The following is a 23,826-nucleotide window of genomic DNA, read 5'->3' on the forward strand; positions in this document are numbered from 1 at the left end:
TGCCCCTTTCAGGTTAGCGTGGGCTTTGTCTGTTCCCATTTGATCAGCTCTCGGGTGAGGGCGGCGCATGACGTCTGAAAGATTTTGGCCCAGCCGCAAGCCGGGCTGCCGGGATTGGTCAGATTGCCATTGGTGCTGGAGGCTTTTTCTTCCCATTTCTTGACCAAGATCAATCAATTGCGGTCGCCGACGTCACACCTTCACTTGCGCTTGCGGCAATATCTAAAAGCCCTCTAACCTCACTTCATTTCACCTACTCGCTCGCTCGCTCCCTTTCAACACTCATTTCACGGTTCTCGTTAAGCGTTTATTCACCAGCCATGTCGTCCGCCGGCTCCCGGTCGCTCTTCCGCGGAGCGCAGATGATCTCGCGCCGGTCCATCTCCTCCTTCAACAAGACGCCCCCGGCCGCCAACAAGGGCCACCACGCCAACACCGAGCAGGCCATGCCCATCGGCTCCTACTACGAGGCCATCATGGCGAAGCCTCAGCCCATCCCCGAGACCAAGCCCGAGGAGCCCCCGACCACCTCGGCCACCAAGTCTTCGCGCAGTACCGCGAAGAAGACTGCCTCGGCACGTAAGAACTACTCCAACAGAGCCCCGGACAGTATGCTAATGTGTACCTCCCCCAAAACAGAAGACGGAGGAGAAACAGTAGATACCAGCGCCGCGCCCGCCCCGTCGCCCACAGCCGAACCCGCTACCGCACAAGAAAAGGCAAAAATCATATTTGGAACGCGCCTAGCCGGCCCCATCGAGCGCGCCGAGAGGTTAAGAGCTCTCCAGAGCCGGAGTAGCTTGATCGGCGGTGTCCTGGTCCCGCCGCGGCCTGAAGAACCGGACAACTGCTGCATGAGCGGCTGCGTCAACTGCGTGTGGGACCAGTACCGCGACGACATGGAGGAATGGGCTTCGGCCAGTGCTGCCGCAGAGAAACGGTTACAGGAGCAGCAAGAACCACCGGAAGCAATTGGTTCTGTCAGCGCTGCCAAGGGCACTAAGGGTTCAGACGGGGCGGGCGCATCGCAACCAAGTCATGGTAAAACTACGAGCATGGAAGACGACGGTGGTGGCAGCCACACTCTCCGCCAGCCTGAGATCAGCAAGAACATGTGGGATGAAGACTTGTATAAAGACATTCCTGTCGGAATACGGGAATTCATGAAGACAGAAAAGAAGCTCAAGACACGTCACCACGAGGAGGGTAGCGTTGGTGGCTAACAGCGCAGTTCTCGATTTCCAGCCCAAGTGTACTATGGCGAATGATACCCTAATAGAAGGTTCCTATTCACAATGTCTGTCGGCGAGTCAAATCCCAGCAAGCATCACACTGTATTATGAACGGTGCTGTTATACTTCTATCCACATTTCGGCGGTTATCAGGGACGGACTGATCGCCATCGTCTCGTTCTGTCCTGATCTAAGCTCGCAGCCGGAAATAATTTTTATCCAAACTTTTCTCTATCATTTCCGTCACAAGTTCCATCCAGTCCCCATGCCAAATCACTCGTTGGATGTTCATCCATTACACCTCTGAGACCTCGTCACTGTCGCTGGATGTCTCTTCGTCGCTGGGTGCCTCTTCGTCGCCGAGTACCAACCTGACATGTTCCTTCTTGTCGTTCTGCATCTTCCTGATTCTTTCCTCTACCGTGCCCTCCACAAATAGGTGATACACGGTCAACACCCGCTCCTGCCCGACCCGGTGCGCCCGGCCGATCGCCTGCTCTTCCACATACGGGATGTACTCGGGCTCCATGAGGAGCACGTGCGTCGCCCAGGCGATGTTGAGGCCCATGCTGCCCGCCTTCGTGGACATCAGCAGCAGCTTGGCCCGTTCTCGGAAGTATTTCAAGGCGTCGTCTCGGGCTTTGACGTTCGTCTTGCCGTCGTATCGCTGAATGTTGATGCCGGTCATTTTGGTGAAGCCGCCTGCTATGAGCAGGTCATAGAACTTGTCCAGGAACGCTGTGAAGCCGCTAAAGACGATGACCTTGGCCCGCTCGTCCGCTTTCCAGATGGACTCGAGCAGTTTCAGGGCGCTGTCGACCTTGCTGCTGCTTCGGCCTGGTTCGAGGTTTCGGTCCTGGAGCGCATCCGGAAGAAGGTCGGGGTGGAGACAGAGCTGCCGGAGTCGCATTGTCTTGACCAGGGCGGCACCCTTTTTGGGCCATATGCTTTTGTCCTCGTTGCCCTCGAGCGTGTCGTACATGTCGCGCTCCTCCTTGCTGAACGTGACGGGCCTGTCCACCTCGATCCGCTCGGGCAAGTCGACGATGGGCTGACCCAGGACCCGGTCCGTCTTGGTTCGTCGCAACATGATATTGTCCAGGAGCTCGTGCACCTTTGCCAGCGCCGACTCTGCGTTGCGGGTGTCGCGTTCCTGCTCCTTTCGTTGCCGTTTTGGGGCAGCGTCGTCCTTCTTTGCCGACAGCTCTTCGCGCAGCGGCGCCCCGATCTCTTCGTCGAACACGTCCTGGTCGTTGTACGGCTCAATTCTCAGGAACTGTACAAGTGCGTAGAGCTCATCTATAGAGTTCATAATAGGCGTTCCAGTTAGACACAGCCGGAAGTCCGCCTTCAACTCGGTTGCGGCCCGTGACCGATCCGTGCATGGGTCCTTGATGAGTTGCGCTTCGTCGAGGATCACGCGGTGAAAGTGGGAATCAGGGGACAGCAGATTCAGGTCGCGCGAGCTTTCGGTCGATCTCTTCTTTCGTAGCTCGCCGGACAGCATGTCGTATGTAGTGAGCACAACATCGTAATACTTGAGCTTTTCCCAGCGCATATTCTTCTTTTGCTGTGGGCCATGATAGATCAAGATATCGAGCATTTTCGGTTCGACCTTCATCTCAAACTCGTCTTCCCACTGTTTCAGGAGGGAGAGGGGCACCGCGATCAAGGTCGTCTTACTCTGGGATCTTCTCGCTGCCGGCCGAGAGAGGATCAGCGCCAGGGCCTGGATCGTTTTGCCCAATCCTAGATCGTCGGCCAATATACTTCCACCATAGTCTTTTTCTAGCTCCATCAGCCATTCGAGCCCAAGGCGTTGATGTGGCATGAGATCGCAGCTCATCTCAAGGGGAGTATCAGCACCTGGTTCCAAGCGAGATATTTTGGAGCCGTCGGCCTGATCAGTGGTGGAAATAGGAGAGGGTGGGCGCTTGAGGTCTGAAGAAGACTTCAATGGGCCATCGTTAAACGAGGCCAGATAGGGATCATCTCCTGACTGAAAGCTCATCCTGTAGAGTGGATGTCAGGTAATGTCGATATGTCTAGTTGATGAAGTATGGATGTGCTGGCTTGGTTCAAGGTAACTGCTATGGGATGATAGGCTCATAGCAGTGTTATATAGTATTCTCGAGCTGATTTAGAGCAGCGTCCTGAGGGAGATGGCCTCGCGGAAAGACAAAAGAAACGCCGTTCTATTATATGATTTCATTCTTCGAGACAGCCAGTTAGGCATGGTGTGATTCTGAGCTGTAGAGGATAAGCCTCCTTTTACCTTCTATGATTTTCATTTGATACCAAAGTGCAAAAAAAAAAGAAAAAAAAAAAAAAAGACCAGTGAGTCCTGTCAAGGCTTTAAGCCGGGGTGTCTATGTATCAAAGTTACTGTAGTAAACAAAATAGAGAGGCTTCGTGTAATGTTCCGGAAACCGATACTTCGACATACTGCCTAGTGACTACCATAAGGTGCTCCGCAGCAAGGAGGAACGCTGCTCTAAATGAGTCAGATAGTCATTTAACTTTAACCTGAACAATCCAGAATATATAAGCAGCCTTATGCCAGTTCTTGCTCGGGCTCCCAAGAAGACAAAGGGCACAGGCAGCATATCTACGCCTAAATCGTCACCATTCCTTTTACAAAAATACACTCGAAAGGGAAATATTGAGCCTCGACCAAAAGCGATGCTGTTTCAGATTATCCTCATTGCAGAACGCAGAATATATACATGTAGTATAGGATACCAGATTCTGCTTACTTGCAGCATGCTTGTCTTGGCAACTTAGTAGTAATTTTCGTTATTTCTTTGTTTATAGGGGAAAATTGTCTAAGGTTGACTGATTTCACCGTTGCATTTACACTACATCAAACAAAACATTAGCCCTTGCTTCGATATATCTAGGATACGATAGCCCAGTCACACTATCATCTATGCCGCAATTACCATGGTTTGAATCCGAGGCCAACATGAATGTCCAAGATGAACTACACCAGCTCCTTGAAGCTAGGGTCCGAGCCATGCTACAGGAAGATATCAACAAGAAAGCCAAGCAGAGTTGTGATGTTATTCAAAGAAGCCGGGCTGCCATCGAAGAACAGTTCAACCTCATCAACAAGGAGATTGATTCCGTCATAAACAAAAGGTCCGAATACGCCGCCTTTCTCAACTCCAAAGCCATGCCTGCAGAGGTAGCCGAATTTGAATTCGCACAGGCAGTCAAGCCGTTGCTTGAGTCTATATCCGGAGAATGGATATGGAAATCAAAACACCTGCAGCTCTGTGTTTCTTGGATGCTGCGAGCTTGGGTGCCGCAATCTCGAACGCCTCCATCCAATCCGCCTCAGCCGACGGAACGGCAGGGGGGGCCCGAACATGCCAATCGCCACAAGCACGACGATCCTTGCAGTACAGGATCCCAGGAAAGGCCAACATCAAACAAAATATTCAAATCCTTTGAACGAACATCTGATCCCGCTGCTAGGGGAAAAGGTACATACTCGCCACTGTTCCATAACCCTATATTCTGCACCCCCACTGACAATGATATACACTAGCTATCCCGAGGCATCCTACGCAGGATCTGTGAGGGACCGAGAATCCAGTGTTCTGAATTGACACGCAGAGGATACGTCTTTGAATGGCCCGGCAGTAACGGCATCTATTGTGCCATTAAATGCTGGCCGTGCAATGTGCTCAACATGAGTAACCCCCTTGCTCAGGGAACGAGCTTCGCGGTACAAAGTCATTGGAGAAGTGCTAAGCACTTAGAGTATAAGGGGTATGAACTCAAGAGACTCTACTGGGAGATTATGACGCAATACACTTATAAAGGTAAAGTGCTGCCCGAAAACGTCCACCCGATGTTGGTTTGATAGTGACAACATGCTGACGGTCCGAAGTGGAGGGAGTAACGCCAGACTGGCTCCAGCTCAACAACGATGCTATCAGTTGGTTTTAACCGTTTCTCATACACTTGCCTCGCGTGTTGCTAACCATTCACTAGAACGCGCCAATCATGAAAAAGAACTGAAAAAGAAGCAACGACAGGGACAGAACCCGACCGAGGTGCCATGCAATGACATCTTGGTTAATGCTCAGCTCTATGATGGTGTTGCTTCTCGGAACGCAGATCCAGAGAAGAATTACACAGAACCTCCGGGCTTCGCTTCTTCAACGACTCTTACGGAGAGAAACGCCTTCACGGGACCCTCCCAGGCTGCTTCCTTTATCGGTGTTAGAGATGGAAGTATGCATCGTAACGCGGCGACATGGCCGTCCCATTCGTTTTCGCCCTTTACCGACAGCATCTCAAGATCTGTCAATGCAGAGCAAGGATCCAATCACGAATACGCCCTCGGCAGCCTGCAGGCGGCGTCATGGAGTCACTCCGGCCACGATCACACCCGAAATTACAGCAACGGAATCGCAGGGTATGGAAATGGTGAAGAGGGTGGACGTCAGAAAGGTGACACGGGAGAAGACTACGACGATGACTTAATTTTCATCCGAGAGAACTTCATCGGCCCAACCATCCAGGCGGCAGATCCGGATTCATACAAGACGGCTCGTGACATCAAGCCAGACCCTGGTTCGTGATCAAGTCCTCGAATGTGAATGTGCTAGCCTCGGATGTATATTGTTGATTCCACGATCTCGTTCTAGTTTCTTAATGTCTCCTGGCTGCCTGTTAGTCACTTTCATGGACATTGTTTCTCCCCGCCAGCTACTCATTGGGTACCCCCTGGATTGGACAACGAGAGTTTCCGCTCTTCAAATTCAACATATTGCTATCGCTATCAAAGAGTGACCTGGCGTAGTAAAAATGATCTCCAAACCTCTGCCGCTGCATTAATATAGTATGCCTTGGGCCATGAATGTTCGTTAACCAACGAGTCAGGGGCCAAGGCTGTAGACTACAGCCTGTACTCAGTCTCAGATCCCGGCATGTTGTCAATCTCTATGTAGCCATCCATCCCCGAAGGATGTTTTGCAATGAGCCGTCGCATCTCCTCCTTGACACTAAAGTAAATAGGATTTATCAGCAACACCGTGGAAGAAGCATATTTACCAGTTTTACGTACTTCTCCCGCAAGAACGCCCGGTGGCCATGGAGACCCGCATTGATGATGTTGTCCCGCCTATCGAGATTGGCTACCACGAGTTGGACATAGAGGTATCAAACTTTCATCGCGTATAAAGCGTTGCGGTCATCAAAGTCCGCCACTGGCTCAGAAGGCGGTATCGCCTCTAGATACTTGCTGACATGCTCGCCAGTGAAGTGGTAACGTGGCTCCCGCATCATAGCGAGATCGACTAAGTCTGCAATATCAGCAAAGTAGTTCACTAGAAGTATGAAGAAGGTTCCGAATATGTACATACGCTCACTGTGCCCGTAACAGCAGCAAGCATCAAACAACACAATACGCTGCGTGGTCTCGTCGATTTGCACATTGCCTGGCCAGAAGTCACCGTGGACCAGGACTGGTTCGATGCTCCTTCCTCCCGTCTGGAGCGGCCGCAAGAGCCGTGGGACGACTTTCTCGAAGAACTCGTCTGCAGTTGCATCAAATTCAGGATCAGGGCCGCGGATGCTGTGTTCCCATTCGATATCTGAGCGGAGCTGGCATGTAAACCACTCTTCCCACGTGTCGCACCAGTCGTTGACAACAGGCACAACTCCATTGAAGGTCGGCACGTGGAAGCCGAATCTCCCGTTAGGCGAGACAGATGTCCCATGGAGCTTCTTCAGAACCTCTGCCAGTTGGGCCGGTCCAGCCACTTCCTCACTGAGGTTGAGGAACGCAGTACGGAAGAAAGAGGAGGTAGGGTCCGAAGCAAGTGTCCCGTACCTTATGGGGACCGACGCATTGCCGGGCAAGTACTTGTGCAGCTCCTTTTGGATCTCGAACTCTCCCTTGGCGAGTTCCGCATGCCGAGGTCTCTGTAGTATCTGGACCGAACGAGCTTAACGGCGGCAACACGGGCTGGAAATGGGTTGACACAGGAATACCTTGAGGAAGTAACTACACACCAAACCTTCGCTCTTGACCTCCAACTTGTATCCCGTCGACCAGCTTCCTTTGCCATGGGGCTTCTTTGATATAACCTCGGCATCAGGAGGCAGAGCTGTAATACATGTCAGTAAGTTGTGTTGTTGGTAAAAAAGATAATAGCAGTACTATTATAGCCCACCGCTATATCCAAGGCCGGCTTTGGCTATGGACTTCTATGGACTTATCAGCAGCTACGGCCGGATCCAACTCGGTGGTCATTGTGAGTATCTATTCCCGCTCGAGCTTTATCGAAGTTGCCGGTGGGATGAGGGCCTGAATACCTGCTGACATGATCAAAAGATGGCGGGAAGGTGGAACCCGCTGCTCGCTAAGCTTCCCCTCACCCTCACGCCAGGGTCGGAGCGGCACAGGGTATCATCGTCAGTGGAGCGAGCAACTTGCAGAAATCCGACAATATTCATTTTCCCAAACAAGCAATAGCCGTGTCAAATACGGATTTCGGCCACAACAGTCATGCCTGGTGATACGGAGGCGGTTTGACAGGCTTTGGTTCTTGGCCTGATTCTGATATGATGTCTTGTTTTGCGCAGAGACCTACGTAGTAGATTCCAAGTCATCGCACTCGGAATCGGCATATCAATCAGACAGAATGGATCACGCCAAGGAGTATAAGCGCCGTTCCCGTTGAAAAAAACAACCCCGATTCCAGTTAGCAAATCGGCAAAACCCACCCAAATGCGGGCTGGCCTTCTCCATACTTTCGCTGGCATCCCTGTTCAGGCGCCTATACGCCGCCCTATATCGAACCGCCACCTCAGACTTGATATCGTCGACAGTCAGCGTAGAATCACCGAACCCACGGCTCCTCCCACCCCCACCTGTCAGCATCATGTCAGCAATAGACGCTGCTTAGCTGTTGACCTTGACCGTATGTTCGCGATAAAGTAGCGGGGCCTTTACTATATAATTCTGCGCCCTCGCCATAGCCTCTAGATCCTTCCTCACACCGATATTCCTCGCCACGACAAATAGCCAAGAACCCACGGCAGTCCAAATCCAGTCACCCTGTTGTTTTTTTCCCAAATATGAAGATTTCAGCAGTCATTTTCACCCTCATTGGGGTTTCGAGCGCAACCAGCTGGGGCGCCGACTGCTATGATGAGAAGTTGGACGCCTCCGGCCTGTTGACCGCCAACTGTGACGCAGGCGACGGCCAGGGCACTCGGAACGCGACGTCGATCGACTTGAACAAATGCTTCGGTTGGGACGGCCAGAAAATTGCTGTAAGACAACTTTACAGACTTCCTTCACCTTCCTCTTATTGTCGACGAAAAAGGAAAAGCTGACCGAACATGCTACATTATAGGACATGCCCAACGGCAACTACAGCGAGTCCTGCACGGACTGCACATTAAACCGTCTTGTTTACCGTCTCCCTATATACAAGAAGCAGGTCTGGATGAACTGCACCTGTGGCGAGCCTGCGGTGGATGCTGCCCTGAACACTGGTAAGCGACTCCCAAGATCTTGTCTGACGTGATACGTTCGCTGATATAGGACGCAATTTGCAGACCGAACTCGCTTGGACAACGTCTATGGTGTCTTGACTTGCTAGACCGCGGTGTTCTTCCAAATTCCAAGCAGGCTTGGCTTATGAAAAGGGGTCCCAAATGTGATAACTGTGAGCTTACAGTTATTGAAGGAGATGTGCTTGGCCATTTAATGCGTTATGATTATGAAATGAAAGAGTTCGATACGTCACAATTCTATTGACGAGTATCCAATATGAGTGTTCTTATTTGTCCGTGTATCATGATCGAGTCTACGGAACTTTCGCGAAATCATTCGTCGACGGTGTAGTTCAAAATTGGCATGACAGTTATTGATCATACCACTGGGACAAAAGTCGATGCACCGACACTGGCCCAAATGGTATGTTGGTATATGTCTTGTCAGAACCAACTACAGTGCACCATCTCATAATCATACAACCCTGTGAACTGTCCATGGGCACTCTCCTGGAAATATTGTCCATCTCCAAACGTATCGTTCGGTGGGTTTGACCGATAGCGTGCCAGCACAGGTGTGTGTTTTCCACTCGTACCTATAGTATGATCTCGTTCCATGGAAGAGATATGCAGATCATAGTCTGAAGAGTCAAAGAGGATCTGGCAGATCGCTTCTGTCACCTCCAATCAACTAGATCTCTCCCCACCCTAATTCTTGGCCCCCAATACAACAATCCCTCCACCCTCGTTCTTCCCCGATGGAAACTCCAAACGCATACCAGCAATGGCAGAATCTGACACAACGACGGTTGGTGGACCCAGTCGCCTGACTGTCATATTCAGCGAAGCCAGTACCCAGCACCACCGCCTCCAATGCCGCAAGCTCGCCGCCGCCGCCTTCGGGCCCCCTCTGTCCGAGCAAGACTACCTGGAGCGAGAAGCGTACCTCGACCAGCAACCCCTCACTCAACACGGCGGATGGCGAACATGGTGTCCCCGCACGACCACGGAGCCGGCGGGTCAGGTCGTCTCGGCGTGTAAGACTATACAGAGGAGTCTGCTCGTGCGCGAATCCGGCACTGTCAGCGAGCGCAAGGGGTACTGCATCGCGAGCGTGGTGACCCATCCCGAATTTCGCGGCAGGGAACTTGCGTCGGCGCTTCTTCAGCAGCATCTCGGGCGCTGGTTGGATGGCCCCGGCGATGCGTTTGCCAGCATGCTGTATACCAGCATTGGAAATGTAGGCAACATCAGATCCTTTGAACTTGAAACACACGCTCGATATATTACTGACACTTCCCCAAGTTTTACCACGATAGAGGCTGGAGAATGCTTCCCGCCTACCAGCTTACGCTCTCTTTCCCAACGCCAGGGCTTCGCTCGCCATGGAGTCTGGCAATTCCTACAACACGGCTCCTGGAAAAGGCAGAGATCTCGGAGTTGTGTCTGCGAGACGTGGAAACGCGCCCCCCTCGCGGTGGGGGTACCCATCCCATCTCCTGGATCAGCCACCGCATCCAGGCATGATGAGCATCATCCACCGCCGTGTAGATGCGATCGATCAAGTGTACCCCCCAACCCTTGAGCCACCAATGGTACTCCAGCTTGTGGAGGAGGACGCAAAAAAGGCCAATATGCAGAGCGCGTCGCTGTTTTTCTGCCGCAGCAGCTCGATGTAGCCGTCGGGGATCCGGTACAGCCAGGTGAAGATGCCGCGGGCCTTGTCCTCGTGACCGGGCTCCTTGGCGTCGAAAGAGGAGAAGGCTGATCCGAGGTCCCCGAACGCGGCAAGCAGATGCTGTCGTGCCGGCTCCTCCTCCGAAGTGCGAATTTCGAGGTGGTTCTGGAACTCTCTTAGGGCTTCGTGGTCCGGCATGGCGAGCCGCGGCCTCGGCGTAGTAGTACTGGCGGGACTCGGGTCGCAAGTGTCCCAGGTGCGACGCCGCCAGCGCCAAGATGGAATAGAGCACATGGGATGGTAGAAGCCCAGTTTCGGGACGTCGACAAGGTAGTAATGGCGGGTCACGGGGTCGGAAGACAGCGTGGGGCCAGTCGATGTGGTGTAGTGGTGAAGAAGCTCCAGGTCCAGGACGGTGAGAGTCCCCAAACCAGCACAGCTATTAGTAGTCTGGCCGCCAAGGTGGTCAGGCGTGGGAGCGGGAGGAGAGACTGCAGGGTGACGGGCTGGCGCATCTGGGACAGCGGCATCATCGGCCAGGTCACATAACGAGCCAAGTCTCGAACAGTTTCGAGAGCGCGGGCGCTCCTCACCGCACTTTGGAACATACGTCAGCCGGGAGACACACTCGAGGCAGCGGGAAGAAGCCGTCAGACGCTCGGGGATCACACCTTGACCTTCCTTTTCTTGCAGTTTTTGCAGCCGCTCCTGGACTTGATGTGGCGCCGTCGTGATGGCTTTTCGGCCGTTACTGGAGCCATTCCGAGCTATGTACAAGTTGCCGTAACCCCATGCTCAGCTCGCGCCAATGATGCGTCGATCACCGCCATCGTCGATTCCGGGAGGGACAGTAGTAGCCATGAAAGAGTAACATCACTTCAATATGCGAGCCTGAGAAAACCATAAATAGGGAGGGTTGGTCGTGTCCAGTATGAAACGACGGCAATAAGAAATCCAGTCGGCGTGGTGGGCGTCGGCGGGCTTTTGCTCGGCGACGGCGTCTCGTGGCACACGGCGCGGACAGGCTTCGCCTGCGACAGCGTCGTCGACTACGAGCTGGTGCTGGCGAGCGGCGAGATTGTCCACGCCAACGCGACGGCCCGCTCGGATCTGTTCCGCGCGCTGAAGGGAGGCGGCAGCAACTTTGGCATCGTCACCAGCTTCCATCTCGAGACCTTTCCCGCAACCGACTTGGTCGTCGGCAGGAGATCCATCGGCATGGAGCACATCGACGCCGTCATCGACGCGGTGGCTGCCTTCACCGATCTGGACCAGGCGTATCACGGCAATGCACTTCTTTCGGCCATTCAATACCGACCAGACACCGAGGCCTCCATGATCAGTGTAACGGAGATTAACACGTTGAACCGTGCCAACAACACGGCGTTTGACGCCGTGAACCGCAACCCGACATTAGCTCCGGCTACGACAGAATCGTTGACGCTTGCCCAGTCCGCTAATTCTTCTGCACTGGGGGTGTTGTACGGTACGTTGGGCAAGGGCGTCCCTCACGTCGTCGGGCTGGAAATGACTGACTCTTTGGTCCCCCCCCGGTATTAGATCCGCTGGAGCCGGGCCCGTGACGATAGCCAACGACCCGCGAGTGATGCGCTACTGCGCAGAGCAGCACGAAAGCCTGGTCGAGGACCTGAAAGCCGCCCTCGGGACCAAGGCCTTCAGCACCATCCTGGACTTTCAGCCGCTTGCCTCGTACGTCGCCGATATTGGCGTGTAAAAGGGGGGCCAACATGCTCGGCCTCGAGCGGCCCCCGCACAACCGCATCCTCTTTGTGGCCGGTGCCATCTTGACGACCCCGAACAGCGCGGACCGGTTTCCGCAGGTCTACCAAAAGGTCGCGGCCATGGTCCAACGGATCGAGGCTTTCGCAACCTCCGTCGGAAGTCATGACGAGTTCGTATACCCTGCATATGCCGACGCTGCTCGGGATCCCCTCGGGAGCTACGGCGCAGTCAACGTGCAACACATCCGAGACGTCGCGAAGAGATATGACCCCGATGGCTTTTTTCCAGCATAGAGTACCGGGCGGCTTCAAGATTAGCAGAGTGCACGAAAAGAAGATGGCTGTATAGCTTTAAGGCGCTCATTTTATAAAGATTAAGGGTTATGAGATGGAACCCTTATTTTATCGCTGAGAGATTACGAATGGCACACTGGCAGCAGTCATGTATGTAGAGTAGCACCTTTGCGAGTAGCCGTTTCTGGCGTCAGCCTTTCCATCGATAACCGCAAGATACCCCGTCATATAACAGCCTATAACAGACATTTCAAGACTTATTTTGTTGCGGTGACGTTTGCGAGAGGTCGCTTGTCTCATCGTGTCTTAGTCTGGTTGTTTGAAGGGGGGCTGCATCCAAAGCTTACCCCCTTTTTATATCCTCTTGTCATTACTAGATCATTAAGTCCCGTTGGTTCTCAGTGCCCCGGGAGAATCAGCTTATATGTATCCCACAAACATTAAAACACACTATATAAATTATACGCTGTAGTCTTCCGTACTATATCGTCGTCAATATAACCGACCCAGGCCCCGAGCTGGACGACATATCTTGGTCGTTAGCCTCTCCCTCTCCCTCCTCCTGCCCACCCTTCTCCCCGGATAACATCTGTTCATCTATCGTGCAGACGACCTCTCGCGTCACCGTGATCCCGCCGTCTGTTATCGCTGTTGTGGGTTTTCCATGGCATCCTTCCACCTCTTCTATTCGTGCACGCCTGCACCAGAGATCTTTGGACGGCGTCGCTCGCTTCAGCGGCGGGTGCGGGGTCGCCTCGATCCGGATCTGGGTGCCGAGCTGCCGCTGGCTGCCCGGCAGCACGTACGGGCTGTGCGTGTGGCTATTGAGGAGTTCCAGCCACGCGATCCTCTCCCGGAACGCGTCCGGCGGGGAGGTTGTCGTCGTCGTCGTGTTTTGGTGCTGGCCCTCGACCTGTCCGGGCAGTCTGAGATGTCTCAGCCAGGACGGCCACTTGAGGGCGAGAGTGGCTGTCGCCGTCGTTGGCGGTTGGGACGCCGTTGCCTTGGACGAGTGCAGGATTTCTCTGGCTGAGAGGCCGCACGAGAACAGCAGGATGACGCACACGTCGATCTCGGACCAGATGTAGGGCATCGTGTAGTCGTCTGCTTCAGAGTTAGAGAGTACTCCCCTCCTTGATGGGACAAGTGGATGATAATGGTCTTCCCCCTTTCCCCTTATTAAGTGGTCCCACGTACATGTTGTATCTGTCCCAATCTTTGCCACGGCGGCTTGCCGTAGGAGTGAGACGACGCATGCTCTTGTTTGTATCTGTCAGCGTATCCCTGTTTTATGATGTAATCGAAAGTTTTCGAAGTGCGCACAAGATGCCGAAAATCGCAATCCCCACCAGCGTAGCCAGGTCGTATGATGGCAGGCCTTTGCTCCACAGGAACGGTATTGGTTGGAAGAAGAGGAGGATGTTGGTAGCCATATAGCAGGCGAACTGTGAACAAGAAATCCAACAGTATAAGGTTAATAGACTTGTATCATAATGGCTCGGGTACCGTTGGGAAACGGGATCAAGGGTTCATTCACGTACTGTAGTCCACCAAAACGGTTTCAGATTGACACAAGCCCCCGGACCCGTAGAACTCCAGGCACCTATGGTCGGGAGGCACTGCGAGGTGACGACGGCGATCTCTTCGATCGCCTCGCAGACCAAGAAAAGGAGGAGGCCCTGATTCAAAATCTGTAACAGGCAGCTCCGGCCCCGGAAGACGGTCAAGTATAATGCCGCGAGCGAGGCCTTGGCCGTCATGATGGCGAACGTATACGTCACCGAGCTCATGGTGATCAACTGTTTTTAATCAGGGTTGGCATCAACATACTGGGCAATTCCTGAACAGAGGGGAGATGGATTCCATCCGGGTCCCTTGCTGGACGAACCTTCAGGTAGATATCGATATAGGTAACGTCGAAGGTATCCCAATGTTTCCCAAGGCCGTACCGTGTCTCTAGTATGTCCATTACAATGAGCACGCTTAGAAGGACGCTCAGCAGCTACTCACCAATAATTACAATGATGCAGAAAGCGATTTGAGACAACTGTGTGTCGATAGTATAAGAACACGTTTCCCCCTTGGAGCGGGCGACGGCAAGAAAGGAGGTCGGTCTACTTACCCAGCTCAGCAGCACGAGACCGTCGTCCCACGCGAGCTTCCTGTCGAACATGATCCTGGTGCCCAACCTCACGGCCAGGCCAACCGTCACGGCTCCCATGGACGCGCTGGACACGCCCACCACGGTCGAAGTGAGGTCCGACTGCATAGGCGGTTCCGAAGAGTGATCACCAATGTGGCAATACACAGGGAGGCGACATTGTAAAACGCCACGTCTTCCTCCAATTGAGAGAAAAGAAAAAGAAACGTGGGGAGATATTTGATTCGGGCAGCCAAGATGTGTTGGTACCGCGGTAGTCCCAACTTATTCGTCCCAAGTTGACCGAGACCTTATTGCTAGATCCTAAGACTCTTTGGAAATCGGCTGAACCCCCCTTCACCCCTCGTGGCCTTTAGACGACTAGCCATCGAAGTTTAACAGGAGTCTCGACGGTAAAAGACTGGTCATTCCCACATGAACTTGAGATTCTGCGCTTCTAACCATGGACATATGCTAAAAGTACTTTAGTGAACAGAGCGAATATCTTCCTGAAAGCGCACGACACTTTGGCAGGTCAAAGGATACTAACGTCTCATGGGCACCATTCGGCGCCTATTCCACAGTAGGCAGCTTGGAAAATCCCATCCGATCGGGCAGCTGGATGACTCGCGCTCTATGCAGCTAGTGTGAGTCGTCAAATCAAGGCAGCAAAGCATATCGAATCATCCGTGTCTGTGCTCCTGATGTAAGTATCGCAATCAACAGAATTGGGGGACCTATTGGTGTTAAGTTCGACGGTAAATCCAGTATTCCGTTATCGTGGATGGTTCGGTCCAGCTCTCTGTCGGACCCGGTTGTGGAAGTAAAAGGAGTTGTCTTTTGCCCACCAGCACCGCATACCCGACACTTCTCTATTGAGTTCGTAACTGCATGGTTAATCTACTGCATCGCCTCAAACGTGGTAACTTGTTCCTGGGTTTCTTATTGCCGACTTGTCTGCGGTGGCTGGTAAATCCGTATGACACGTTAACCAGTCACCCCTAACATGCTTGCAGATGGTATTTGCCGTTAGTCTCAAGTCGGGGGTAATTGTTCTTGCCATAGAGATGCGCCCGCTGTTACTTTGACGAATACGCCCAATAAGCTAAAAAGACGCCAGAGAATGAGCTGTTAGCGTGCTGCATTACATATTGAGCCCATGGGCTCAGGGTGGCTGGATGCCTTGATGACTTGCTTTTTGGGCTTGGGTGGTGGCTTGTGGTGGACGATAAGATGCATCCATACGGCGTATATGCAGGCTGGCAGTTCAGCTCGCGGTGCTGACTTCCCACGGCCGACGAGGAGAGCCCGACGTTCTTCTTCAAACACGAACTGCCTCACTTTCTCACCTGAACCTGACACCATTCATTTTCATCCATCATCAACATGCAACCCCTCCGACCCGGCCTCAGCCTGACGAGCGTCGGCTACCAGCTCCTCATGATCGGCCGGCGACGGCAGGACCTCACGCCCGCGCAGTTCCGCGACCACTACGAGAACGTGCACATCCCGCTCATGCGGAACCTGACGGGCGACACGTTCCCGCTATCGCACGAGCGGCACTACGTCCGGCGCGACGACGGCAACGGCACCGACGGCACCTTCCCGGCCGCGGTCCTGATCGGCACGTCCCAGGCGGCGGTCGACTACGACGCCGTCGCCATCCTGACGTACCGGGACAAGGCGCACTTCGATGCCAACTGGGCCTTCTTCGAGGACCCCGAGACCAGCAAGATCATAGCGGCCGACGAGGCCGAGTTCTCGGAGTGGACTCAGGGCGTATTCCTGCAGTGAAGTGAATGGTGGTAGGTGGAGAGACACGGCACCGCCGGGATTTGGAGATGATTGCTTTTGGATTGGGTTGGGGTTGATCAATTGACCAGCGCCTTGCCGTCCGAGGGACCTCGGTCGTTTCAGTCGCTTTCCCCTCATTGTCTGCAGTATGCACATATCCCACTTGGCATTGCAACATATGCGCATCCATAAGAAGACGATGAGTCTGCATCGGTATCTCGTAGAACCTGATCGTCGAAGAGAAAAACCGACCCCGCTGAGCTGAGTTATGAACAATGCCTCGAAGCTACACGCACCGTGATCCGTACTTTGCCGACCTGGAGATCCCGGCGGTCGATCTTCTCACATTACTGTTTGGTTAGTAGATGAGAGATAACCAATAAACAGCATCAAGTAGCTTGACGTTAATAACCTCTGCAATAACGAAGATTCCGAACACTCCCTCGCAAAGGACGCCTCCGTCGTGCACGTAGAGGCAGCTAATCCGGCCAATAAGCTCACCAAGTCCGAGCTCCGGAGCTTCATCGAGCAAGTCGCCCATGGCCTACACACCAATTATGGCACCGGCGCCAACGGCCCCAGCCAAGATGTCGTCACTGTCATCGGGTTCGGCCAGATCCTGATGCCTGCCGTGTTCTACGGCGTCATCGCGGCAGGCGGTGTATTCTCCGCTGCGAGTCCTTCTTCTACAGGTAGAATGTTGGCCCCTTATCTGTTGACGCCCGCAAGGGTCCGAACGTGCTGACCGCGATTACCTTGAACAGTGTCGGAGTTAGCACGGCAAATCAGTGAGGCCAAGTCAGGTCTGGTCATTTGCGGTAGGGAGCACGTCGATGTGGCCACCAAAGCGGCGGCTCAGTGCAAACTGCCGGCGCGTAACATACTGGTGCTGGACTCGACCTCGCGTAGTCTGAACAGCATCGCAGGCAAGGTCGAGGCAATTACGGGATCACGCGTGCCATGGGACCGTGTCGCGGACCGGCAGGCGCTCAGGGACAGTCTCATCGTCATTCTATGGTCCAGTGGGACCACGGGGCTGCCCAAGGGCGTGATGCTGTCGCACCAGAACCTCGTGGCCGAGACGATTACCACCTCGGTCTACAACCGGAAATGGGCCATGGAGCAGATCGAGAAAGGGGTAGCCATGCCCCCGTCGAGTATCGCACTTTAGCGCACCTACCTACAAGCCACATCGCCGGTCTCTGGGGGTACTTCATGGGGCGCTGTACGCTGGCGGCACAGTCTACGTATGTCAAATATCTTTAGCTCCGTACCAACGGGCATTACTTCCGTTGCTGACTTTCAAAACAGTGGATGCGTAAGTACAACTGGCCCGACTTGCTCCGGTACGCCAAGGCCTTCAAGATCACGGCCTTCTACACGGTCCCCTCCATCTACCTGCGCATGAGCAAAGCCCCCCAAGTGACGGACCAGTTCTCCTGGCTCGCGGGCGCCGTGACGGGCGCGGCCCCGATGGACGGCAAGCTCCAGCAGTCGGCGAACAAGAAGCTCGGGGCGGCGGCGGGGCGGCCGCAGCAGCAGCTGATGCTCGGCCAGACGTGGGGGCTGAGCGAGACGACGGGCGCGGTGACGGCGGTCCCGGCGGGCGAGAGCGACGACACGGGCTCTATTGGGTCAATCCTGCCGACCATCCAGCTCCGGCTGGTCGACGAGGACTTCCAGGATGTCGAGCCGGGCCAAGAGGGGGAGTTGGTGATCAAGGGGCCCGTCGTGACACGAGGCTACTACCGGAACCCCAGCGCGACTAGGGACGCGTTCCGCGATGGTTGGTTCTGCTCAGGTGACATTGGCGTGATGCGAAATGGCAAATTCTACGTCGTAGACAGGAAGAAGGTAAGCCCCCAACTATCAATGTGACTTGCAAAGAACGCCGCAACTGACCTAGTTCGTAAACACCAGGAACTCCTAAAGTACAAGGGGTTGCAGGTGGCACCCGCCGAGATCGAGGGTCTGCTGGTCGAGCACCCGCTCATCAAGGAGGCCGCCGTAATCGGGCTGCCAGACCCGTCCGCGGGGGACCTCCCGTGCGCCTTCGTAGTGCCGGAGGAAAGCGGATCACTGACTGCAACAGACGTCAAAAAGTTCGTGGCGGACCGGATGGCTCCTCATAACCAGCTGAGAGGCGGCGTGTTTTTTGTGGACGAGATACCCAAGAACGCGATCGGAAAGCTGCTGAGAAGAGAGCTGCGAGAACGAGCAAAGAAGGAGATGGGTGTGGCACAAGGAGCCAAGTTGTAGTCGACGTAGCCTTGCCTGTACATAGAAGTAATGGAATCGACGCTGTAACAGCATTGGTGAGAGAAAGGGATGGTTTTATCTCATAACAGCCCTGCTTGCTTGCTACCTTCAGGTCGAGGTCGAAACTCCTTTGAAGTTCGGCAAACTCGATACAACGCTGCAGTAATGTGTCGCGAAGGGCAATAACGACCCTGCAGAAGGTAAACGCGGCAGCACCCGGGACGTATCGAGATATTGTGTGATCTGGTTGCATCGATTCGTCATCGGCTATAACAATACATCCCCCTCACTTCATAATGGTATCATATCCAGAGCAGTCGAGACGCAATGCCACCTGCGGAGAGTGAATTCATGGAGATAGCCGAGGTCTTATGATATAATAGACATGAATCTGCCGCCAGAGAATACCAGTGACCATGCCGTTTTGCTCACCACTTATTTCACTGAGAGCCAAGATGCGTTTATCCGTTTGGTGCACCAGCTTGCTGGCTGTGGCAGGCTTATGCCAGTCAAGGTTACATACTATGCGATGGTTTCGCGAGTGGATTGGCAGTTCGGGCGGAACGTGAACAAGGCCAAGGAACTCGGGCTGTGGGGCCAGACGGTGACCATGTTTTTCACGGACCACGGGGAGTAATCTGAGCGACCATGGCCTGATCGAGAAATGGCCATCTGGTGTCTCAGACAGTCTGGCGTACGAGCCGCTCATCATTGGCGGTACGGGTTTGCCCAAGGGCGTTGTGTACGAAGAGATGGGCGAGATAGTCGACCTGGTGCCGACGGTATTGCAGCTGGGCCGCATTCCGGAGACGTATGCGCAGTACGGCGTCTCGCTGGTGGATGCCATGCATGCCGCGGCCAGAGGCGAGGTACTGCCGCACAAGAACTACAGCTTCACCAAAGGCGGGTTCCTCGTGTCGGAGGAGCCGTTGCCCGAACAGTCACCGTTCCCCTACGACATCAAAGCCGGCCTGCAGCACAGTGACACGTCGTCGGTCGATGAAGCGATCAGCATTTGCAGCAAGGATTGGACGTATGTATACCGGCTGTTCGAGGCAGACGAGCTGTACAGTCGAAAGGGCGACGATGCACAGGAGCTGCATAACCTAGCCCCGAGCAGCCGGAGTAGCAGCGCGTGAGAGCCACATTGCGGGAAGAGGTGTTCAAGTGGCTCGTGGAAACAGCAGACACGATTCCGTGGTATGAGGACCAGAGGAGCCCATTAGTGACACTTGCGAATCCTCACGAGCAGTACGTGATGCGGGAGGAGAAATGCGAGGATTGCCCGCCCTATTGATGGCCGGTGGGGTAAACTCAGGCGCTGAGACGGGAAATTCGATAGCGCCCTTCTGCCCCGGAGCTTTAATGTCGATGTAAGACATGGACACAAAACAACATGTCACTGGATAATGTTCAGATGCAATGTTTCGAGGTTATCAAAAAAAGGGGGCATAAATAGAAAGACATAACAGACACAAGTATATATGCAAATAACTCCAGTGATATTGGATACCAGGTGAAGACGGGAATTGATGTCACTGGATGTTTTGTCGAACAGAGACAGAGTAGGTTACTAGGTTACTACTACTTAGAGTGAATAGGCGCCACAGCAAGTTTTTCAGCAGCCAGCCACAGGACATCGTCCCACCTGATCCCATCCCCGCCCAGAGAAGCAGAAGAAGGGTTCTACTGTACAGCTACGGCACCCGACCCCCACTCGCGCGTTCTGTTCGACCAGCCAGACCAGACCAGTCCAACTTCAATGAGTTAGGTTCGTCAACCCGCTTATTTCACCATTTCGAGACCCTGCAACCAGATAACGTGCCAAATCCGCCAGAATGCCAGCATCATCCCCGTCCCCCCTCGTAACGGGCGCCATCGCGGCCGCCGCCGTCCCCGCCGCCCTCTACCTGGCAAAGCGCCTCGCGGGCCCCAAGACCTCCAAGCGCGCCGCCCTGGTGCCGACCGAGGAGCGCGTGTGCATCTTGGGGGCCTCGAGCGGCCTGGGCCGCGACCTGGCCAAGAAGTACGCCGCGCGCGGCGCCAAGGTCTGCCTGGTCGCTCGCCGTGCGGAGCTCATTGCGGCGCTGGCCAAGGAGTGTGGAGAGGAGGACGGGTGCATCGGCATCGCGGCCGATGCCGCCGTCGCGGAGGATATGGTGCGAGTCCGGGAACGCATCCTGCAGGCTTGGGGCGGGCTCGATACGCTGCATATCTGCGCTGGCGTCTCCGCGCTTCAGCCGGTCATGGATCTGACGGGCGCCGCTCCGGGCGAGGATGTGTCGGCCGCTGGTATCCAGAAAGTCGTCGAGATCACGGGCCGCGCGGCCCAGGGAAACCTGGTTGGTCCTCTAGTCGCGGCGCTGACCTTTGTGCGTTACCCTCACCATTTACTGATTACATCTCATTTCTCGTTATATATGAGCCAAGTGTGAACGAACTAATCTTCGGCATCGATAGATCCCTATGCTCCAGCGCACCTCATCTTACCCTGCCATCCTTCTCGTCTCCTCGCTCGCCGCCATGGTCGGCGCCCCCACGCGGGCCCTGTACGGCTCGACCAAGGCCTCGTCGCTGCTGCTCTTCCAGTCGCTGGCCGTCGAGCACCCGGGCATCGCCTTCACCTTCCTGCTCCCGGGCACCATCGAGGGCAACTTCCGCGCTTCGGCCGTGGACGCGGGCCCCGTCCGCGAGGTGGACCCCAACAAGACGGGCCTGAAGATCGACTACGTCGCGCGCCGCTGCATGGCGACCGTCGACGCGCAGACGACGGGCAACATCTTCCTGCCCTTCTTCCCCAACTTCTTGGCGCCGCTCGTCTACACGCTGTGGCCGGCGACGGTGGAGAAGGCAGCGCGGAAGAAGTACAACTTTGAGGCGGCGTAGAAGCGAAGAGGATCGCGTAACAGCAGCTAGCTACGGAACTAGGTGCACACTCCTACCACGCATCATTTATTTACACTATTCGGGTTTACCTTTGCGCATTTGAGGGAGAATTGCCCGCTGCAGGCTGGATTGGCTGGCTTACAGCCCCATCATGCCCAGAGTGCCCACAGTTCCTTGGAGTAGGAGATGGTCTCTCTTATAGGTCACCCAAAACCGGTATACGGAAGGCGAAGGGTATTGCTCCTGGGGGAAGTGGATTGTTTATAGCGGTGCGACGGCGTCATCTTGCCGACCCAAGCACACACTCTCGGAGACTTGCTTACGAATGCCAATGGTGTGTCACAAACCGGATGACCACTCGGCGTTGATTTGTCAGTCTCACTCGCACACAAATCGGATGGTGCGGAGTCCTGGAAGGGCAGGATGCCGATGCAGGTCAGCTCAGCCAGCATGCATTACATATCGTCGTAGAATTGCCATTCCAAGCTTCTCGCATTCGGTCAATACGCGAGATCCGCCCGCCGGAAGATGTGGAACTGAACTGACGGAAATGCAACCACGAATGTCGCCATGACGTACCCCGCACTACCTCTCTTGTGCTGCGGCATATCGTATTTAACGTGTATCGCATCATCACCATCGCCGTGAACGAACTTCTCTCCAATGCTTCGCTGCTTTCGCATTACCCCCCACACCGCGTCGCAACTTACTAGCATTTGAGCGTTCTTCTACTTTCCACTACACCACAATGGCGGCCACACCTCAGCACAAGATCAAGTTGTACACCAACCACGGATGCCCCTGTAAGATTGCCCAAATAACACTGCAGCTTTCCGCTCATGAGCCCGTAATAATGCGGGCCTAGCTACATGTGTATATACTAACGGGACGCACCGCGCAGGGGCCCATCGCGCCCACATCGCCCTGGCCGAGCTCAACGTCCCCTTCCAAGAAGAGCTGATCGACCTCTCCGTCCCGCGCACGCGCGAGTACCTCGCCGTGAACCCGCGCGGCCTCGTCCCCTCCCTCGAGTTCGACGGGCACGTCCTCACCGAGTCCGCCGTCGTCGCGGCCTTCCTCGCCGACGCCTACCCGCAAGCCGGCCTCGTCCCGGCCTCGACCGACGAGGGGGTCCCCTGGCCCGCGCCCGCATCGCGTTCTTCGTCGACACGTACTTCTCCAAGGCCGTCGGGCACGCGCAGAAGGCCGTGTCCGCGTACGCGGAGGGGCCCGCGGCGCAGGAGCCGGCCCTTGCGGACTTTGTGGGCGCCGTGGTCAAGGAGATTGAGCCGTTGCTGGCGGATGCGGCACCGTTCTTTGGGGGGAGCAGTAAGCTGACTTTGGCTGAGGTATGTTGAGAGGTCCCGCTCCTTGTCGGTTGCTTGTACTAGCGCCCATGCCCCCCCCCTTTTTTTTTCTTATTGGTTCCCGTCCCTCCTTATTCCCACTGCCAGTTCCGTTTCTTACTTTCTTGCTCACTTTTCTCCCCTCCCCCCCACTTTTATAGGTCCAAACCGGCTCCTTCCTCCTCCGCCTCTACGCCTACATCAAGCACGGCCTGGTCCCCGCCAGCCTCGAGGCCGAGCTGGCCACCAAGGCGCCCAACTTCGACAAGTGGGCCAAGGCCACCATCGCCCACCCCAGCGTCACGTGCATCTGGGACGAGGACAGGATCATTGCGCACTCCAAGTACCGGTTCGGCAAGAAGTGAACTTTGTGATGACGCGTCGGTTTGGTTCGGATGAGCGAATGAGGGGCTTGACAGTTTAGGTAACTCAAGTCCTCTGGATACGGAAAACTGTCCAGCGGGCTCTATCCCGCTTGTTATACCTTGAAAATATGAAATGCTGTGTTATGCCATCCATACATATATACGAGAATGAGACTGCAGGTTGTTTCAAGTACAAGTTTGACGTATGCAGTCCAACCCACGAGCTCGTGCCCCTGAGAAAGGGGTTACTGGCGGTCGTGGCGTGTAAGAGCAAAAAAGGGAGAAAATAGGGGCATGAGTTGAGGGCTGTACCTCATATCCAGATAGCTGGTGTGACTGGATGTTGCTTCTCCCATGTGTCGCAATTCAGCTTGCTAGTATTTGTGGCTGATGTAGGTGTACTAGGAAATAGTATAGGAATTCGGCCTATAAAGAAATAGTATTAGTATAGGCTCGGATTTATCGTGTCTGCTAATACACTCATTTTATCCTGAAATTAGGTGTATAGTGAATGTAATATAAGTAAGTCCATTGCGCTAGTCCTTTGGGACTTTCTGTTAGATAATATG

At 54.5% G+C, this 23,826-nt stretch overlaps 14 protein-coding genes across 14 annotated transcripts; 10 read left to right on the forward strand and 4 right to left on the reverse strand.

Annotated features, from left to right (window-relative positions):
* Positions 1 to 320: 320 nt before the first annotated feature.
* PG986_011744 (uncharacterized protein) lies at positions 321 to 1,223 on the forward strand (the record flags this gene model as incomplete). Its single annotated transcript, XM_066847966.1, has 1 exon — positions 321 to 1,223. The coding sequence occupies one exon, from the start codon at positions 321 to 323 to the stop codon at positions 1,221 to 1,223; it is 903 nt and encodes a 300-aa protein (XP_066694662.1).
* Positions 1,224 to 1,527: 304 nt separating this feature from the next.
* On the reverse strand, positions 1,528 to 3,243 carry PG986_011745 (ATP-dependent helicase C23E6.02; the record flags this gene model as incomplete). The annotated part of the gene is made up of 1 exon (XM_066847967.1): positions 1,528 to 3,243. The coding sequence occupies one exon, from the start codon at positions 3,241 to 3,243 to the stop codon at positions 1,528 to 1,530; it is 1,716 nt and encodes a 571-aa protein (XP_066694663.1).
* A 954-nt stretch (positions 3,244 to 4,197) lies between these two features.
* PG986_011746 (uncharacterized protein) lies at positions 4,198 to 5,827 on the forward strand (the record flags this gene model as incomplete). The annotated part of the gene is made up of 2 exons (XM_066847968.1): positions 4,198 to 4,720; positions 5,235 to 5,827. 2 exons carry the CDS (start codon positions 4,198 to 4,200, stop codon positions 5,825 to 5,827), a joined length of 1,116 nt encoding a protein of 371 aa, XP_066694664.1.
* A 580-nt stretch (positions 5,828 to 6,407) lies between these two features.
* Positions 6,408 to 7,503, reverse strand: PG986_011747 (uncharacterized protein; the record flags this gene model as incomplete). The annotated part of the gene is made up of 5 exons (XM_066847969.1): positions 6,408 to 6,544; positions 6,617 to 7,181; positions 7,242 to 7,357; positions 7,424 to 7,457; positions 7,480 to 7,503. The coding sequence occupies 5 exons, from the start codon at positions 7,501 to 7,503 to the stop codon at positions 6,408 to 6,410; spliced, it is 876 nt and encodes a 291-aa protein (XP_066694665.1).
* Positions 7,504 to 8,330: 827 nt separating this feature from the next.
* Positions 8,331 to 8,860, forward strand: PG986_011748 (uncharacterized protein; the record flags this gene model as incomplete). The annotated part of the gene is made up of 3 exons (XM_066847970.1): positions 8,331 to 8,528; positions 8,612 to 8,753; positions 8,817 to 8,860. The coding sequence occupies 3 exons, from the start codon at positions 8,331 to 8,333 to the stop codon at positions 8,858 to 8,860; spliced, it is 384 nt and encodes a 127-aa protein (XP_066694666.1).
* A 677-nt stretch (positions 8,861 to 9,537) lies between these two features.
* PG986_011749 (uncharacterized protein) lies at positions 9,538 to 10,280 on the forward strand (the record flags this gene model as incomplete). The annotated part of the gene is made up of 2 exons (XM_066847971.1): positions 9,538 to 9,993; positions 10,059 to 10,280. The coding sequence occupies 2 exons, from the start codon at positions 9,538 to 9,540 to the stop codon at positions 10,278 to 10,280; spliced, it is 678 nt and encodes a 225-aa protein (XP_066694667.1).
* A 34-nt stretch (positions 10,281 to 10,314) lies between these two features.
* On the reverse strand, positions 10,315 to 11,192 carry PG986_011750 (uncharacterized protein; the record flags this gene model as incomplete). Its single annotated transcript, XM_066847972.1, has 2 exons — positions 10,315 to 11,028; positions 11,103 to 11,192. The coding sequence occupies 2 exons, from the start codon at positions 11,190 to 11,192 to the stop codon at positions 10,315 to 10,317; spliced, it is 804 nt and encodes a 267-aa protein (XP_066694668.1).
* A 98-nt stretch (positions 11,193 to 11,290) lies between these two features.
* Positions 11,291 to 12,467, forward strand: PG986_011751 (FAD binding domain-containing protein; the record flags this gene model as incomplete). The annotated part of the gene is made up of 4 exons (XM_066847973.1): positions 11,291 to 11,298; positions 11,382 to 11,917; positions 12,003 to 12,141; positions 12,170 to 12,467. The coding sequence occupies 4 exons, from the start codon at positions 11,291 to 11,293 to the stop codon at positions 12,465 to 12,467; spliced, it is 981 nt and encodes a 326-aa protein (XP_066694669.1).
* An 821-nt stretch (positions 12,468 to 13,288) lies between these two features.
* PG986_011752 (uncharacterized protein) lies at positions 13,289 to 14,736 on the reverse strand (the record flags this gene model as incomplete). Its single annotated transcript, XM_066847974.1, has 7 exons — positions 13,289 to 13,571; positions 13,665 to 13,751; positions 13,791 to 13,912; positions 14,009 to 14,266; positions 14,356 to 14,423; positions 14,478 to 14,514; positions 14,590 to 14,736. 7 exons carry the CDS (start codon positions 14,734 to 14,736, stop codon positions 13,289 to 13,291), a joined length of 1,002 nt encoding a protein of 333 aa, XP_066694670.1.
* Positions 14,737 to 15,993: 1,257 nt separating this feature from the next.
* On the forward strand, positions 15,994 to 16,401 carry PG986_011753 (EthD domain-containing protein; the record flags this gene model as incomplete). The annotated part of the gene is made up of 1 exon (XM_066847975.1): positions 15,994 to 16,401. The coding sequence occupies one exon, from the start codon at positions 15,994 to 15,996 to the stop codon at positions 16,399 to 16,401; it is 408 nt and encodes a 135-aa protein (XP_066694671.1).
* A 275-nt stretch (positions 16,402 to 16,676) lies between these two features.
* Positions 16,677 to 18,660, forward strand: PG986_011754 (4-coumarate-CoA ligase 2a; the record flags this gene model as incomplete). The annotated part of the gene is made up of 5 exons (XM_066847976.1): positions 16,677 to 16,758; positions 16,830 to 17,093; positions 17,166 to 17,539; positions 17,713 to 18,255; positions 18,334 to 18,660. The coding sequence occupies 5 exons, from the start codon at positions 16,677 to 16,679 to the stop codon at positions 18,658 to 18,660; spliced, it is 1,590 nt and encodes a 529-aa protein (XP_066694672.1).
* A 529-nt stretch (positions 18,661 to 19,189) lies between these two features.
* On the forward strand, positions 19,190 to 19,799 carry PG986_011755 (Sulfatase; the record flags this gene model as incomplete). Its single annotated transcript, XM_066847977.1, has 2 exons — positions 19,190 to 19,293; positions 19,349 to 19,799. 2 exons carry the CDS (start codon positions 19,190 to 19,192, stop codon positions 19,797 to 19,799), a joined length of 555 nt encoding a protein of 184 aa, XP_066694673.1.
* A 699-nt stretch (positions 19,800 to 20,498) lies between these two features.
* Positions 20,499 to 21,546, forward strand: PG986_011756 (uncharacterized protein; the record flags this gene model as incomplete). Its single annotated transcript, XM_066847978.1, has 2 exons — positions 20,499 to 21,032; positions 21,121 to 21,546. The coding sequence occupies 2 exons, from the start codon at positions 20,499 to 20,501 to the stop codon at positions 21,544 to 21,546; spliced, it is 960 nt and encodes a 319-aa protein (XP_066694674.1).
* Positions 21,547 to 22,294: 748 nt separating this feature from the next.
* Positions 22,295 to 23,257, forward strand: PG986_011757 (glutathione S-transferase domain-containing protein; the record flags this gene model as incomplete). Its single annotated transcript, XM_066847979.1, has 4 exons — positions 22,295 to 22,349; positions 22,448 to 22,677; positions 22,731 to 22,895; positions 23,054 to 23,257. 4 exons carry the CDS (start codon positions 22,295 to 22,297, stop codon positions 23,255 to 23,257), a joined length of 654 nt encoding a protein of 217 aa, XP_066694675.1.
* Positions 23,258 to 23,826: the final 569 nt, after the last annotated feature.

Source organism: Apiospora aurea (assembly GCF_038362705.1).
Source record: "Apiospora aurea strain CBS 24483 chromosome Unknown utg000008l_segment0_segment0, whole genome shotgun sequence".
Classification (NCBI taxonomy): domain Eukaryota; kingdom Fungi; phylum Ascomycota; class Sordariomycetes; order Amphisphaeriales; family Apiosporaceae; genus Apiospora; species Apiospora aurea.